General features: G+C 44.5%; 1 protein-coding gene across 1 annotated transcript; it reads left to right on the forward strand.

Annotated features, from left to right (window-relative positions):
- Positions 1-5,448: 5,448 nt before the first annotated feature.
- TDG (thymine DNA glycosylase) lies at positions 5,449-16,064 on the forward strand. The gene is made up of 9 exons (XM_056846820.1): positions 5,449-5,591; positions 8,257-8,465; positions 11,786-11,855; positions 13,158-13,293; positions 13,375-13,457; positions 13,547-13,641; positions 14,194-14,365; positions 14,552-14,680; positions 15,911-16,064. The coding sequence occupies exons 1-9, from the start codon at positions 5,498-5,500 to the stop codon at positions 16,045-16,047; spliced, it is 1,125 nt and encodes a 374-aa protein (XP_056702798.1). The 5' UTR covers positions 5,449-5,497; the 3' UTR covers positions 16,048-16,064.
- Positions 16,065-18,614: the final 2,550 nt, after the last annotated feature.

Genomic DNA, 18,614 nt, shown 5'->3' on the forward strand with positions numbered 1-18,614 from the left:
AAAGAGCCTGCAGTTGGAATTCGAGGAAGAAAAAAAAATGTAATTAAGCAATTACTTTCTGTACTAAGGAATCTGACTACCTGGGGGGAAACAAGGCACAAGAAGTGTGGACTCTGGAGGGAAATGCAACAAAATTCCAGGAGTCCTATCAATTTGCCCCAACCAAATACAAGGGGTAGGACCTGGTTAAAGATATTTTACCTGGGTAAAAATACTGAAACACTCTGACAAGAACATATATTCTTTGCACAGCATAATAACTGACCAAAATTCAGTCTGCATATTTTGTCACATTTTAAAGGGGAGACGTCTTCCTCAAGAGTCACCAAAAACAGAAGAAAAAGGTAGAGACTCAGGATCTTTTACACATTAGGAGTTGCAGAACCAACTAAAGTAGAGTTATAATCCTAAACCCGTTTGGTTCTTGCAGATTATCTGGGCTGTGTGACTGTGGTCTTGGTATTTTACTTCCTGACATTTCGCCAGCAGCTGTGGCAGGCATCTTCAGAGGAGTAACACTGAAGGACAGTGTCTTTCAGTGTTACTCCTCTGAAGATGCCTGCCACAGCTGCTGGAGAAACATCAAGAAAGAAAATTCCAAGACCACGGTCACACAGCCCGGATAACCTACAAGAACCAATGAACTCTGACCATGAAAGCCTTTGGCAATATTCTAAACCCGTTTGTTCGGAACTAGAAATTAATGCAACTACATTTTGAGTAAACATGGGTAAGATCGGATTACAAAATGTTGGGGAGGCGGCTGTTGGAAATAACCGAATTAAGCTATTTACTTGTTCCGTTCATCTGCTTGGGATATCCAACTTGCTGAATTAAGTTAACCGAATTAAGCTATTTACTCGTTCTGTTCATCTGCTTGGGATATCCAACTTGCTGAATTAAATTAACCGAATTAAGCTATTTACTCGTTCTGTTCATCTGCTTGGGATATCCAACTTGCTGTAGAAAAGGGGAGGGCGTCTGCTCAGAAAGTTGTGTAAGCGAGCGCACAAATCAATGGCTCATACACATGCTTGTCTAAGATGGAACTGCAGCATGCAACTGTCTGACACCGGACATCCTTCTCCAACTAGGTAAGAGACCCTAATTTTCCCCCCTCCCAGAAACACAGAGTAGTTAAAAGGTAAAGGTCCCCTGTGCAAGCACCGGGTCATTCCTGACCCAGGGGGTGACGTCACATCAGTTACTTTCTTTTTAAATGTGCAAGAGTCCAGTAGCACCTGAAAGACTAACAAAAATATTTTCTGGCAGCTTTCGTGAGCCACAGCTCACTTCTTCAGATACCTGAAGAAGTGAGCTGTGGCTCACGAAAGCTCACACCCTGCCAGAAAATATTTTTGTTAGTCTTTCAGGTGCTACTGGACTCTTGCTCTTTTCTACTACTGCAAACAGACTCACACGGCTACCCACTGGGAATTATCTTCTCTTTAAAGGATAGTCGCCAACCAGAGCCTGTGGGGACTACTTGCCTGCATCAGCTCCCGACGATGCAGTACTAATTCGGGTTATAAACTGAGGAACTAAGGGGAAGACACAAAGGTCCACCAAGAACGCGCCAAAGAGGTCCTCTTGGAGCAGCCGAAGGAGACCTCGCACAGCCAAGGGACCAGGACGAGCCGAGCCAACCCGCACGCAGCGCCAGTCACGTGGCAGGCCTGTGACGTACTATTCCGACGCCGGGCGCGCGGAAAGCGTTCTCCGCGGCCTTAAAGGCGCCCTCGCTGTCAGAGCGGTCTGTCGCAAACAAACACGCGTGTTAACACGCAGCGAGCGTGCGAGTCCCGACTCGGGTTTTCCCAAGGCGTTCTCCCACTTAGCGTGTGCGAGGGAGGCGCGGGTCGCGCCTACGCGGTCGGTTTCTCTCCCCCCCCCCGCGTTCCCCAACGGGCGCTCGACTCTGATTGGCCGCCTTTGCCCACGTGCCCTGTGAGCGGCCGCTGCTAGGCGGGCCGGGCCACAGCGAGCTGTGAATGAGAGCGAGGAAGAAGGTATGGGGGAGGGGGGAGAGAGAGAGGGGAGGGGGGAGAGAGAGAGGAGAGGGGGGGCGGAGGCGAGGGACGTGGAGGGGCGTCGGGGGCTGGGTTGGGCGGGGCCGTCGCGTCGAGTCCGTGAGGCCCTCCCCGATTCGGTGCCAGGCGAGAGAAACACACCGGCGCTGGGGGATGGAAGCCGACGGGGCCGGAAGGTACCTCTTCGGGCAGGGAGGGGGGCGAGGAGGCCGCGGGGGGAGGGGGCCTCCTTTCCGCGGGGGGGGGGGCGGCGGCGCCGGCGCCTCACACAAAAGGGCCGAGGCCTGGGTCGGCTGGCCTGGAGGCCGAGGCGGCTGCAAACGCCTCCCGCGCGAGCCACGGCTGGGTTGGAGGCGAGGTGCGGGCGAAGGACCCGGGCAGCGTCGCCGCGAGCCCCGGGCGATGGCCGGGCCCGCTGGTTCGGCTGCTTTCGTTGCGTTTGGCCGGTGCTGGGCGGACCGAGAGCGTCAGCGACACGACCATTTTGCTCTGGGAGCAGCGCACGCTTCCCCGGGGGCCAGTTCCCTTGAGTCGGGGGTCTCAGCCGATTTGCTTAGGATGGCAACGCCAGAGTTATGATTGTGTTATTGCAACAGCGATGACATTGGCATACATTTATTACATTAGTAGGAAAGGGCAAGAGTTCAGTAGCGCCTTCAAGACTAACAAGAATATTTTCTGGCAGGGTAGGAGCATTCGTGAGCCACAGCTCACTTCTTCAGATAGTAGAAAAGAGCAAGAGCCCAGTAGCGCCTTAAAGACTAACAATAATATTTTCTGGCAGGGTGTGAGCTTTCGTGAGCCACAGCTCACTTCTTCAGATACAGCTAGAATGTGAATCCATCTGTCTTTAAGTAGAGGAGAGTGAATTCAGACAAGCATTACTATGTAAATGTTAACAGTATGTACATGTGAATAGCAGGCGTGATGGGATTAGGGGTGGTATGCAGAAGCGTCTGGGATGTCCAGGGGAGAGATGGGTGTGGAGAAATCAGCATTGGTCATGAGCCATGAGTGCAAGGTCTCTATTCAGCCCAGCCAATGCATTGTCTTTAGTTTGAATATCAACTGTAATTCAGCAGTTTCTCTCCCCTGGACATCCCAGACTCTTCTGCATACCCCACTTAATCCCATCACGCCTGCTATTCACATTTACATACTGTTAACATTTACATACGAATGCTTGTCTGAATTCACTCTCCTATACTTAAGGACGGATTCACATTCTAGCTGTATCTGAAGAAGGGAGCTGTGGCTCACGAAAGCTCCTACCCTGCCAGAAAATATTTTTGTTAGTCTTTAAGGTGCTACTGGACTCTTGCTCTTTTCTACTACTGCAGACAGACTAACACGGCTACCCACTGTGATTTATTACATTGTGCATGTATTTATTGATGAGTCTTTTAAGGAAAGGTGGACTGTAAATGCTTTAAAGCAGGGGTGTCCAATCTTTTGGCTTCCCTGGGCCGCATTGGAAGAATTGTCTTGGGCCGCACATAAAATACACTAACACTAACAATAGCTGATTCATAATGTTTTAAGTAAGTTTACAATTTTGTGCTGGGCCGCATTCATAGCCGTCCTGGGCCACAGTTTGGACAGGCTTGCTTTAAAGTAAATATTGTGGGCATTTTTATTCCACCCTTTCTTCAAGGGTCTTCGGGGGGGGTGTACACTGTTCTCCTCTTTACCATTTTATCCTTGCAACCACCCTGTGAGGTAAATTAAGCTGAGAGAGTATGTATGTGACTGGCTGGGGGTTCTTCAGGCTGCATCCACATGGTCATGATTTCCCACACTCCTTCTGTAGCAAATGCAGGGGCAAAAGAGCATCCTCAGACTTTCCTTGCTCCAGTTCCTGCACAACCATCATTCCTTCACCCATGTCACTGTAGGGCTTTAAGAAAAAATCAGTAAGCCACTTCAGTATGTGTCAGTTACTGATTTAAAGCTATAGTGTGATGTAAATCACTTCGTTTCAAGTCTAAGAAAGCTCTCTGGCGAGGGGCATGGAATGGTGGCTGCAGGGGGATGAGGCAAGGGAAATGGTGCTGATGTGAGCAAGATCTGCAAAAATGTGTGCTTTCCTGTCCAGGCAACTACAGCATTAAAACACACTTTGTAAATCTTTCCCAAAAAATCTGACCAACCCAGGTTTGGGAAGGATCACAGCAAAGAGGGAGCAAATACAGAAAGGGGACAATTAATGGATGATATTGTGTGAATGCTCCAAAAATCAACAACAAAGAAAAAACCAAAGTCCACTCCAGTTTAGGCATAAAACTGGAGCAAAACCTTGTATGGAACATAGCAAGCTTTATGGTAGAGTTGGGGATTTAAACTTGGGTCTCCCAGATCCTCATCTGATCAGTACACCACACTGGCTTTAAGACTGGTCTAACTGTGTGATAACATCTTGTTAATAAAATCTCAAGCCTGAGTCTCACAGTCCATGAGATGTTTCTGGGCCACTTCAGATAGCAGGTATGGAGCCCTATAAACTGAACATGCTCCTCTCCATTTAAAAAACTGGCATGCCTGTCAAAGATGAAGATCAGCTGGAATCCTCTATTATTCACTTGCTGGTGAACTAGGAATTCTTATCCATCTATGAAACTTCAGGGAGGGGGGAGGAAGAGGGTGGGTTAGACGTTCTTCACTGTTGTAGTGGCCCTGTTTAGACATTCTAAAATGCTTTGTTTGGGATACAGCTATAATATCTGATGCTGTGCAATAATGCTTCCCTGCTGCAGTTTTATGAGAGCATGTTGTCCCATCTTTTTCCCATTCCCTGCATTAAACGTTACTGGGAATTGCTGCTTTAGAACAGGGTTGTGCCAGGTTGCGCAGGTTAATTTCCTCTACACTGCTTCATTCATGGGGTTGGAGGATTTGAAGTACCTGAAACAGGTTGATTTGAGCTTACGTATGTACAGAGTGACTATCAGCCTCTTTCCTCCAGATTAATGGATACAGAATAATAACCAGTCCTGTGATTTAAAAAGTGTGTGTGTGTAAAGTGCTGTTAAATAGCAGCCAACCTATGGCAACCCCATAGGGTTTTCAAGGCAAGTGATCAAGCAGAGGAGGCTTGCCATTCCCTTCTTCTGATTTAAAAAGTAAACTTCAGGAATTAACCCTATGACCACTTTAGTCATGCACTTTAAAAATAAAAACTATTCATGAGTAATAAATGTTGTATGCTCTTTGATATGCATCTTGTTTCTTTATGGAAGTATGAGTATAAGAATAAAGATGTCTGTTCTAAGAACTATAAATTAGAGTTGCCAAATCCTCCACATGGGAATTCCAACAAAATCAGTCTTGCAAATGCATGTCAAATACCATGGGAATAGTTTGTAAATTCAAGAGAATTTGAAGTAGCAATAACTTTCACTTTGCTATTTTTTTTTAAAAGATATTACACTCCTCTTCAGCCAGCATTTTACCCTTTTCCTTTCCATGAAATGATGACTGCATCTCCAGACATGGAGATGATGGATGAACAGCAAGATCTTCAGGGAGTTTTGAATCCAAACTGCATTCAGGAGCCTGTTCAAGGTATCTTAAAACTATCATTTAATCCATGTTAATTTGAATTAGATTATAAATGTGGAAGCAATTATTTATATTGGCCTTATCCTTGGAAGGTTTCAGCAGTATGCAGGAAAGTGTCCTTTAGAATTTCTGAAAACAATAGCATGACTTCATTCTTAAGTATGGTAGTATAACTAATGAGAAAGTTGTTACATCGCAAGTAATATTTAGTACAAAAGAGTCCCTTCACATTGCATTTTCCCTCTTTTATTGTGTTTATGCAGTTTTTCTCATGATGTATGCAATTTGATCAAGCAGCCGTGTATATGGAAATTATTTTCAAATGCTGTATGTTTCTGTGGTATATGATAAAATACAAAGTTTATTACCGTATATACTCGCGTATGAGCCGAGTTTTTCAGCCCAAAAAAAGGGCTGAAAAAGCCGAACTCGGCTTATACACGGGTCAATACAATACGGTAGAGGGGGGAGGAGGGAGGGGGGAACTTACCGTCGTCATCGCCTCCGGGCCCGCACGGCTTCCTTCGGCCTGCAGGGGCCTCCTGCAGGCCCAGGAAGGCCGCGCCGCCGGGCCCGCAAGGCTTCCTTCGGCCGGCAGCAGCCTGCAGGGGCCTCCTGCAGGCCCGGGAAGGCCGCGCCGCCACCAGGCCCGCGAGGCTTCCTTCGGCCGGCAGCGGCCTGCAGGGCCAAGAAGGCCGCGCCGCCGCCGGGCCCGCGCCGCCTCCTCCGGCCGGCAGCAGCCTGCAGGGCCCTCCTGCAGGCGCAGGAAAGCCGCGCCGCCACCGCCGGGCCCGCAAGGCTTCCTCCGGCCGGCAGCAGCCTGCAGGGGCCTCCTACAGGCCCGGGAGGCCACGCCGCCACCGGGCCCACGAGGCTTCCTTCGGCTGGCAGCGGCCTGCAGGGCCAAGAAGGCCGTGCCGCCGCCGGGCCTGCACCGCTTCCTCCGGCCGGCAGCAGCCTGCAGGGGCCTCCTGCAGGCCCAGGAAGGCCATGCCGCCGCCGCCGATTCGCTGCCTCTCCTGGTGAGTAGGGGGTTCAGGGGCTCTTCCCCCTCCCCCTCTGGGATGGCACTGGGGTCGGAGTGGGTCGGGTGGGCCCGGGAGGCCGGCGGGAGGGTGACCTGGGGCAGGGGCGAGATCATCCCTGCGCTCTAAAATGGAGGCCGCCATTTTAGAGCGCAGCATTACCAGTAAAGGGAATTTCTTATTGACCCTCGGCTTATATGCGGGTCAATAAGAAATTCCCTTTTCTGGCCTCAAATTTCGGGGGGTCAGCTTATACTCGGGTCGGCTTATACCCGAGTATATACGGTATATTGATTTGCCCCTAACTTATCCACATAATCGTGGTATCAGTTTGTACAATACTTTGATCTGAGATCATCTAGACAGTCTTTCTTGTTGAACTGCTTTTCTTTCCTGTTTTTCTGGTTAGAAATTGTACAAGTGGGGACCTGCAACAAAACGTTGTGGTGTATTTCAGCTTTCCCAAGGATGGCTGGAAAGGCAGGTCCGTTTTCGCCTTTACAGCATCCTTGGGGGTTAATGAGAACCAGCTAAGACACCTAAATGGTTACTGAGACATTACGCTTGGCAATGAGCAACATTGACTAGATTGAATTAAATTGCAGACCAGTGGCTAGAAGGTTGAAGAAAAAAATGGCTAGGATCAAATGCAAAAGCAAAAAAATGGCTAGGATCAAATGCAAAAGCAAACTATGATTGGAGCTATATGAATGAGCCTAGAGGATGTTTGGGCTCCGCAACATCCCATTCCACTCCCTTCTTCGCTGCATCTGTCAGTCACACAATTACGCTGCTGTTTATACAAAGAGCTCAGCACAGCATGCATTATATTCCATGGTCCATTTTATTGCATGGCAGGAAAATTCAATATTTCTGGGTTTGTGGTAAAGCATAGTTAGACAGATAGACCATCTAATTTTTACCCCGCCCTTTCCCAGCAGAAGTTGGGCTCAGGGCGGCTGTGGACGGTTCCCATTTTGGAATCTTAAATCACAGGATAAATTCAAACCACAGTTCATATTCAAACCACACTATTGTTAGCTGTAAGTATGGAAATAACAGTGATGATGAGTTATCTTGCTAAGTATGATGGAAAGAGGGTATGTACAAGGATCCTCCAGGCTCATTCACATACTGGAAAAGTATGGTTTGTTACAACTGAACCAAGGCAGTGCATGGAGCTGAAGTTGTATAACTTGCATTTTTCTAACGAAGGGAGCTTTGACTCTCAAAAGCTTGTACCCCAAAATCTTGTTGGTTTTTAGGCACTACTGGACTCAAATCTTGGATTTTTTCAAGTGATTTTCTTTTATGTACTTCCTGTGGTATCAGGAGCAGGCACTGGAACAAAGTTGATAGCCAGAAACTCATTTTCAAGCCTTAAAAATACTTAACTGGCATGTATTAGCAGGGGATCTACTAGTGATGTGACTCAGATGCAATGAAAAGCATTGCCCTCACACAAGGTCAGTAAGGGGATGGGAAAACGTGGGACCTAGAAGGCTAAGAAAATTTGTCAGATGGCAGCGTTTAGCCGATACAGCCTGACACGTTTGAACATACGTTACATATCATTGAAAGTTTCACCTTTTCAGTACCATGGTTAAAAAGGACATCATGAGTTTTGGCTGTGTCTTTTTCAGCTGCTCCAAAAGGAAGGAAGAGAAAAACTAAATCTACTGAACCCAAAAAGCCTGCTGCTAAAGCTGCCAAGTCAAAAGGCAAACAAGAGAAAATCACAGACACTTTCAAAGTCAAAAGGAAAGTGGATCGTTTTAATGGTGTATCTGAAGCTGAATTGTTGACCAAAACACTGCCTGATATACTGACTTTCAATCTGGACATTGTAATTGTAAGTCAATTGTATAAAGCTTTTGATTTCTCCCCCCCCCCCCCAGTCAGTGCAGTTAGCATCTTGGTGATAAATTCTAGAGGGCAATCTGGGTTAAGGTGCTTTTGATAAAAAGACTGAGAGGTTTGTTGTGGCACAAGGTTTGATGGAATAGAGCCTGTTTTGTCAGATGCATAAAGGGCAATTCACCTGCAAGGGAGGGATCTGAGAGAAGTACTCTTGGGGAGGGGGAGGGAGCAAAACACGTGCGGAACAGACCAACCCCCCCCCAAGAAATGCTCCTGAGTTTTAGTATTGTGGGAGAAGGTGAAAAAACCCTGTCTGTCCACTTCATTCCCCCCCCACGGTACATAATTTTATCTGGTACACCCCTCCCTGATCCTTAGTCTTGTATTCGCCCGCCTTTCCTCATAGGCAAGGGTTCTCTGACCTTAGTTGCCTTCTGTACATTTGCCAGTTTTGCAGTATCTTAATTTGAGCATTGGCACAATGACTGCTATTGTGGTTTGGGAATTGGTTGTTGCATAGTAATCTCGCAGACTCGTACACTTTTCATTTCATGGCCTCTTGGCCCTGCTGTTTCAATTTTTTCCTGTCTGTGTGCACAGATAGATACTTGCACAGACTGCCAACCAAGAATGGCTGTTCATACATTCAGTGAAGCAAGCTCTACTTAATTCCACAATAATTCTGTTTAATCTTTAAGATGCCACAATATTCTCTGTTTCACTTTGACAATAACATCCAAAATTCATACTAGCAAATGAATCATTTTTGTAACAAAACATTTTATTGTACAAATAACTGATTTTATTGAAGCAGCCAATTTTTAATTTTTTTAAAAACAGAACTGCAATAGTTCTTTACGTTGAGTACAGGGAAAGCTCAGAAGATAGTCATTTGTTGTTCCATGTGATTCTTTGCTAGATTGTCTGCAAATTACAAGTGACCCTTCTGTTATTTCTGTACATTCAGTATAAAGAGTTACACTTTTGCTTTTTCCAAGCTTTCTTAGTATATAGCCTTTTTTCTGTAAAATTCAAGGCACCGTCAGGGGTTACCAGGTTTGGGGGGGCCCTTGGCAAGCTCCCATCTGGTCCTGCACATACATGCCTGCAAGGTGTATCTTAGCCACAGGAAGTGTTGAGTCTAGTCAGAAGGCATGTGGCAGAAGCTTTTGCCATCTGCCCTCTGCTGGGTGGTTGGTGGGTCGGGGTGGAGATGACAGCCATTCACTTCTTGTGGCTAAGATATGCCTAGGAAGCTTCGCTTGTCTGTGCAAGACCAGATGGTACCTTGCCAAGTCTTGTGACTGTTTAGATAGCTACTGCTAGCAACAGCTGCTAACTCTTGGCGTTGCCTTCTCCTGGCAGCTGGGTGAGCCAGCCCACAGACAAGCAACAAGCTTCGGTTGCTGCACCTGCCCATCAGAGGAGGGGGAGAAAAAGGAGGAGCTGTGTGGCATGTTCCAAAAGAGGGAAGAGACTCAGTCCCTGTTTACTTCCTGTTGTTGCAACTCCTGCCTTCCAGACAGAGAAAACAGATGAGCAAAGGGCTAAGGGAAGTGTGGACTACACCACACTGTAACAGTAATGGCAGCTAGAAGTAGCCAAAAATTGTGGCTGGTCCTGCGGGCATGCATGCATAGCAGTGGCAGAGAAAAGAAGCTACAGCTAGGGAGGAAAGTGCAATCCTTTCAGTGCTGTTTCTGCCCCCTTCCCCCAGTGGGGCAGGTAGTGATGACCATTACTGTGCTGCAGCAGATGGAACTCAGCAGCTTCCTGATGCTCCTGCATTCTGTCGTTGTCTACAGTCTAGGAAATTGCAAATGTACAAGTTTCTGTGCAGTCATCTAGGAGAGGCAAAATGGCACATTAGAAGCTTTTTCTCCAAGAACATATGGAAAGAAAATATCATGATGTAGAGAGCGTCTTGTGTGCTGGGATCTTTTTGTCTTTGCTGACTACACAGCTAACAGTGTCTACTCTGGTGTGGGCCTCTCTTCTGTGGCACCGCTGCTGGAATCACTAACCGGGAAAGTGATGCCACCAGAGCATCACTGAGGGCAGCTTACCAGCTAGGCTCATCTTCTACCATTCACTGGGAGCAATGTGTTTTCACCTTCTGCCCTTGACTAGAAGCAACACTTCCAGCCTTCTGGACATCAAGGCCATTTGCCTCTAGTGGCATCCCTACAGGAACTCTCACTGATGTGCATTAACTAAATCACAATGTATGTGCTAATTCTGAGAAATGTCAGCCCTTCTCCAACTGAGAGGAACCGAAATTATTAATTACAAAAACTGCACAGTAGTCTAGTCCAATGGTTCTATTACTTCTGTGGTGCTTTTTTAAAGCCTGTCAATCTCATTAGTTTCAATAGGACTAACATTTCAATCCTTAACTACCTATAATCACACTGACTTAAGTGGACTTTACATCTAAGTAAGACTTGCTTTAAGTTTAAAAGATGTACTCAGATGAACTGGCTTATGGGTGGACCTCCTGTCCTTGCATAAATGTATTGCTAAAACAAAACATGCTTAACTTTTGACAGGGCAAACCTATAGAGGAGAGATTTTCTTTCTTGCCAACAGGAATATGGCATTTATTTACAAAACAACTTTTCTGGCTCTTGCTCTGGTCCAAGGAGTTAAGATTCCTGAGCTTACTTTTTACAATCACTTTCACTGATTTGGTATTAGTGGATAAGAGTATTGCTGTCTTTAAAATCTTTCAAGTAACTACTTCTGCAATTTGCTCGATGCCATGATAAGAGAAATTCTTCCCAAATGCTGAAATTTAAGTGTCCTTTTCCAGATTTTATTTTAAGTTTTAGACCTGTATCCTGCTCCTATCCCAGGAACTTAATAGTGGGTTCATAGTGATATGCTATTGCAAGGGTCCCCAACCTTTTTGAGCCTTGTTGGTACCTTTGGAATTCTGATACAGTATGGTGGGCGCAGCCACAAAATGGCTGCCTCAGGAGGTGGAGCCATCCACAAAATGGCTACAGCAGGTTACTTTCAGTTATACAGTGAAGATCCTTGTGCGGTGGTAGCAGCTGCTGCCAAAGCAACATTTTTAAAAATCTGCATAATCAATCAAGCACTGCTGGGCAAAAGCCCCACCTGGCCCTTCCTACTTCATAAACACACTTGGCAGGAACTAGGAAAGGTTTCGGTGGGTGCCATGGCACACCTTGCTCCATTTTGGGGGGCCCTTTGCTATTGTGTGTATTTTTAATTTTATTTGTTTGGCATGTGATATTCTTCATCGATTCAAAATCTCAGTTATTTCATTGCTGTTTTGCTTTCTAGATTGGTATAAATCCAGGCTTAATGGCAGCCTACAAAGGGCATCATTACCCAGGACCTGGAAACCACTTTTGTAAGTAGTCTGGTCTCATGGCCTGCTGAATATTTTTTTCTAAATTCCAACTGCTAAATTTCAAGGTTGAGTTTTAATTCAGAATAAATTATTATGGTGATTATATCTTGGAGATAGTTTAGTGAAATAGCCAGGCTTCTGCTACAAGCAGCTTTTAAAATGGAGGCTGTGCAAAATGATGAGTTGGTGAAAACTCATTAGAAAAACTGAAGGTGAGGAGCGAAGGTAGAACAAAGATTGTGTGTCCAGAGCAATTGCAGGCAAGTTTGTAGCTCTTAAGACAGTTGAGCATTCCATTTCATGGCATTTGTACACAACAGTGACAGGATTCTGGGGTGAGGTGTGGACTATACTGCCACCTTGCACAAGCATCATTGTGTGACAAATTGCCACTCAGGACACGTGATATAGCAAAACCGGGTTTAAAAATACAGCCGATCTAGTCCAGTGATGTTCAGCCTTTCTAGACCTGCAGCAGCAGGGGCCAAGGAGCTTCAAGCACATGAAAGGAAGTCACATGGTATCAGAATCACTGGTCAGAAAGAGGGGACCCAGAGTCAAGGCCAGAACTGTAGGCAGCAGACCAAGAGCTGGAAACAGGAAGCACAAGGCAAGAGTCAGAGCCTTATAGGAATCCTCTCCATTGCTGATTTACCTCTTCCAACTACTCTGCTGTTCTTCTCAGCATGCAGGCAAAAGGAGTCAGAATGTATAGCGCCCTTGCTCTCCACACATCTATACTAGGAACAGGTTCTTCTAAAAAGCAGCAGAAGACAAAAAGGCTGCCCTGCAAGGGCTCAGAAGAAGAGTTGGCTTTTATACCCCGCTTTTCTCTGCCTTTAAGGAGTCTCAAAGTGGCTTACAATCGCCTTCCCTTCCCCTCCCCACAACGGACACCTTCTGAGGTAGGTGGGGCTGAGAGTTCTGAGAGAACTGTGACTGGCCCAAGATCACCCAGCAGCCTTCCTGTGGAGGAGTGGGGAAACAAACCCGGTTCTCCGGATTAGAGTCTGCCACTCTTAACCACTGCACCATGCTGGCTCACAAGCCAGCAGGTGGGGCTTATTGATCCATGGATTAAAGACCTCTGATCTTGTTAGTGATATGAAAAAACTGACTAGAGCATTACACAAAGTGCCTCTAGCATCAATTTGTATGCTTATAGATCCCTTATCATTGTGCTTATCATATTTTCAGAAACAAATACTTTGATGAAAGTAAACTATAAGAAAATGTGCATTTTCAGAAACATTTTTCAGAAACAAATACCTTGATGAAAATGTGCATTTTCTGGCTTCACAGGGAAGTGTCTGTTTTTGTCTGGACTTAGTGACCAACAGTTGAACCATATGGATGATCATACCTTACCGCATAAATATGGTATTGGATTTACAAATATGGTGGAAAGGACAACACCAGGTAGCAAGGACCTTTCCAGGTAGGGTAAAAGTCAAAATGTCATGCAGTAGGCACTGGTAACTGTGGTCCAATTTTTATTTTTGGTTCTTTTTCCTTTTAGCAAAGAGTTTCGGGAAGGAGGACGCATTCTGGTGCAGAAATTACAGAAGTATCAACCTAAAATAGCAGTTTTTAATGGAAAATGTGAGGTTTCAACTTAAGCAGCTTCTGTATTATGGTTCTGCTGGTCATGCATTGTGTCTAATAGTGGGTTATCTTTGATTTTGCTGTAGGTATTTATGACATATTTAGTAAAGAGGTTTTTGGAGTGAAGGTTAAAAAGCTGGAATTTGGACTGCAGCCTCATAAAGTTCCAGACACAGAAACTGTAAGTTCCTGCCTTGGTTAGAAATATAAAAGTGGCACGGGATCATAATCAGTAGAAATTTAAATCAGTAATTGTTTTATCCCAAGTGCAAAAGTCGGATGTGTGGGTGTTAAGTGCCGTCAAGTCGCTTCTGACTCATGGCGACCCTGTGAATCAAAGTCCTCCAAAATGTCCTATCTTTGACAGCCTTGCTCAGATCTTGCAAATTGAGGGCTGTGGCTTCCTTTATTGAGTCAATCCATCTCTTGTTGGGTCTTCCTGTTATCCTGCTGCCCTCAAAAGTCGGATAATTAGTGAATTTAGATGTGTAGATCTTCTCATTTTTGGAAAGGTAACTAATTAAGCTGTATATGCAGTTCATTTAAATATATTGAGATGGAGAGAACACCTTGCATATCATTAGTACTTGCCCAGTTTTTAGAACCACTGTGTTAGATTGAGAGAGATGTTAGAAATATATGCAGGTTGTTCATAGTGCTTCAGTAACTGCTGTACCAACTTGGTGATTTCTGAGCTAACACTGCTTGCTCTTTTGTGCGATGTTTTGCGCAGCTCTGCTACGTTATGCCATCATCCAGTGCAAGATGTGCTCAGTTTCCTCGTGCGCAAGATAAAGTTCATTATTATATAAAGCTGAAGGACCTAAGGGATCAGCTAAAAGGCATTACATCAAACACAGAGATCCAAGAAGTGCAATACACCTTTGACTTGCAGCTTGCACAAGGTATAACTAAATTCATGTTTACTGAATGCATGTGTAAAATAAAGCAGGGTGTAGACAATCTCTGGGTGCCATGAGTTAGAGGACTGTGTCGATGTGCTTCGTATTTGGGGAATAGCTGTCACAAAACTCTACAGACCCTGACCTGAATTACTGCAAGTGAATTAACTGTTGGTTTGCATTGTCCAGAGGATGCTAAGAAAATGGCCGTCAAAGAAGAAAAATATGATCCAGGTTACGAAGCAGCTTACGGGGGAGCTTACAGTGAGAAAACAGCCAGTGAGAGTGAACCATGTAACTTTTCTTCAAATGGAACAGGTAAATTGGGAATGTTTAAAATTAACTTACATTTTTAATGTAAATAGGGGGAAAGCTAAAATTGAGTCCAGTAGCACCTTAGAGACCAACAAGATTTTTGGGGTGTAATAAGTCAGGTATCTGACGAAGGGAGCGTTGAGTCTCGAAAGCGCATACCCCAAAATCTTGTTGGTCTCGAAGATGCTACTGGACTTGAATCTAGCTGTTCAACTGCAGACCAAACCCAGCTACCCTCTGAAACCAGGGGGGGGGGGAATAGAAATTCAGTAGAAAGAATAATTATTCTATTATTTTTAGACCACTGCCACAGTAGGTTTAGATCAGTGCAAAACTATAACGCAGTTTAGGTGTTGAAAAGCTTAGTCATTCAGCTTGGTCCTTTTGGGGGGGGGGCATTCACATACAAGCCTTAAATTTTTCAAAGAGCTGAGGGAAATATGTGCAAATTTAAATAACTCCATCATATTCAGACTTTTCAGTAGTTAGTTATTTGGATGCAGCCTAAAATTTCCACAGATGGAAGAATTTCCGTCTTTGGACTGAGACTTTCCCACCTCCCACTGCAGCTTAGAATGTCTCAAGAAATGCTGCTCCTGAAGACGGGACCAACAGGATTAGCTGGGGGTGGGGAGGGTGTCAGACCTCTGCCACATTCACACATCCTTTCTGTCCATGAAACTTTCAGGCAGGATCCAAGCTTTTGTTTCCCCTTGTTACAACTTGCTCTTTGAAATGAAATAATTATTGTAACCAGCAGGGCTGTAGCAAGGCATGTTTCAATGTGTGGACAGAGGGCATTGGAAGTCAGTGTGAGACAGGAAAACTCAGTTCAAGGATATGTTTAAGTTATTTAGTAACGAAGTTGAGTTTAATGGAATTTAAATGTTTCAGGTTATTTCCCTCATCCTAGTTCCTTTGTATTCATTGGGGAGAAAATTGGGAACAGATTTTGTTACTTTGTTGTACAGCTGGACAGAATACTGCCTTCATATTTATTTTTTCTGTCTTAACAAGTAAAGACTAAAAGCTTATCCTTTAAAGAAAAAAATTACAGAAAGGAGTTAAGGTCTCCACAGCATCCCCAATGGCGCTGTTCTTGTAAAGCAGATAAAGGAATTATTAAGCAGATAAAGATCGAAACTGTGTCCAGGCAGGCAGATTTGAAATGCCTTTTCTTTTGGACGCAGTGCCCACTAAATTAGGAACACATTTTGGTTTATTTTTATGCAGCATCCAATGCAGAATATAGCAGTGGATCTTCCTTTGGAGATGTCCCCAATGGACAGTGGATGACAGAATCCTTTACAGACCAGATTCCCGAATATAACAACCGTAGGCCACAAGAGGAACAAGGAAACAATGCTTAAAGTCTGCCTTTTCAGTCATACCTAAGCACTGCAAGATTTTTTATGTACAGTTGTCAAGAATGGTACCTCAGTTCCTCCAACTGAAGCATTTAATAGCATTTTACCTCTTAGTTTTCTTACAGTAGTTCAAACCGATTGTGTTGTAGGTTTAGATCAATGAATTAGGTCATTTTAAGAACATGTCCACAGTTTTTAAGAGAAAGACACTTCCTTTTTTTAAGAGGCTTTTTGTATTTAAATAGTTCCATAGTTTTAACAGGTCTTCACAGATGAGAAGTCAATTTATTTCTTGTTTTGAATCTGTATTTTGTAATGTACAGGTCTGTGAACATATATTTGTAACTTTGTCCCCTCGTGCTGGAATATTTCATAGGTGTTTACTACACCCAAGGAGGTGGCAGGTCCCTTATAAGTCTAACATGGATACTGGAAAGAACTGTAGCAAGTTATTAATGTCCAGCAAAGCTGTTACAGTCACACCCAAATAGGCCTGCCCTGAGTTCTCTACAAAAGTGATACAGTCCTGCTTCATAGTAACTGTAGCTTTGTTGCTTTCTAAGAAAAGAAAAAAGCCCCAAAGCTTAACTCAGTCCTGATTCATTCACGCGTGCCCCGTTTTGATTAGTGGCAGCTGAATGTGTAACGGACTCCACTGAAAACCTACAGTTGAGCCAGATTCACTCGGGAGTTGAAAATAAGCGGTTTGTTACCACTTTTTTGTCCTGCTGCTTCCCCACCCCCACCCCCCGTTGTATTCCTTTTCCAATGGTCCCAGTAAATTGGGCATCAAGTGTTGAATGTGATACAACAACCCCAGTCACATCTTGGCTATTTGCTGACATCACCTACAGGCATGAAGAAAATTTAAGATTGAAGGTGTTTTCTGTTCAGATCACATGGATGAGTCATCTGTTAGGATTATTTTTTTTTAATGAGGACTTGAAGTAATTTTGCAGTGATCCCTGAAGGTGGGTGGGGGGTGGGCTCTTTTGTTTTTGGTGAAGTACTCTTTTCCCTTTAATAAACTTGTGAGGAGAGTATTATCTGCAGCGGGCCTTTCATACATGCAGGTCACTTGACACTGCAATCGCTGCATGGTAAGCATGTATACATGAACTCTTAAACCTTTAGTGTCCATGAGCCAGGGGAGAGTACCTGTGTTTTTGAATGCCAGCTTTTCATTTCCACTTCATCTTATGGAGGGAAACCTAGAGCAGCATATTATGTTCATTCCTTTCCCCTTGTTCTCTGAATGTTCAGCTATTAGGAGAGCAATCTACAGTGTGTCTCTTGGAATGGAAGGATTCAATGTTCCAGAGAATGTCTGGGCTGAATAGAGAGCCACCTTGAGGAGAAACTAACTTCTTTTTTGTGCAGGTTTCCAAAATATGGGCATTGTTTCCTTTCTAGTATTCCACTGAGCAAAATATTGATGATGGGACACTCAAGGCTTAGGCAGCTACAACGCAGAACATGAGGAATGGACATAACTTACCCACTAATGAAGCTTTCCTTAAATACTTGGGGCACAGTCCACTAGATCTGCAGGCCCAGAACCTGGATGTAAAGGGTTACATTAGGACTCAAAGCTCTCTGGGGGTTTTTTTCTTTTTCACCTGAACATATGTGCAAGTTATTGTCGAAGGCTTTCACGGTCAGAGTTCATTGGTTCTTGTATGTGCAAGTGCAAGTGTCTGCAACAGGACATTGGGAGAGGTGAAGATTTATGTACGTCTCTCATATTCCCACCCAACGCTCTCTTTCTTTGACTTGAAATGCATGATGAAGGAAGGCTTGACAGGGACAAGGGATGTGCACACAGTCCTCCAAATATCCTAGTAATTTTTTTGGGCATGGCAAGTGGGGAGAAAAAAAGGCTCCATTAACCCTATTAAAATCCCCTGCTCTGTCCTCATGGCACGTGAATCATGCCCACTGTCTTTCCTGAAATTTTAAATGTATTTGTTGTTCAGTATTTTGCTTCTTTGTCCACTTTCTTTTTTTCTTTGTCACAGCAGGGAAGAGATGACTTGAAGTAAAAGCAATAAGAGGATCAAATGGTAGTTTTGATAATCTTATAATTAGGTGCTTTGGATACTTGAATTAATGCACAAGAAATTGTCTCTCCATCATGTGTACATAGGGATTGGAATTATTTAACTGCACCATAAACTGCTGGATTTTTCTTTTAAGTACTTGTGTCTATTAGTATTAGCAATGATGGGATCAATTTAAAGTAAATCCATAGTCTACTTAAACCTTTTCGAAATGTGTTCTGATCTGCTGTTTAAGAGATAAGCATGTTTATGGTCCCTCCATATAATCATTAAGCTTAAAATCCTAGAACACAAGTTGGATCCAAAGTACCGTTAGCAGGCAGAGAATCATTTAGCAGTCTTGTGCCAACAGATATAAGCTGAAGTTGGACACCCTGTCTTTAGCAAAGTGCCTTGTTGCAGACAGTATGGTGGAGAGGGGTTCATACTGGCAAGTCTTGCCTACTCCCCCTCAGCTGAGCATCTGCTCACTGCCCAGGCAGAATTGGGGAGCCATTGTACTAGAAGGAA

This window comes from Euleptes europaea, chromosome 3 (assembly GCF_029931775.1).
Source record: "Euleptes europaea isolate rEulEur1 chromosome 3, rEulEur1.hap1, whole genome shotgun sequence".
Classification (NCBI taxonomy): Eukaryota; Metazoa; Chordata; class Lepidosauria; order Squamata; family Sphaerodactylidae; genus Euleptes; species Euleptes europaea.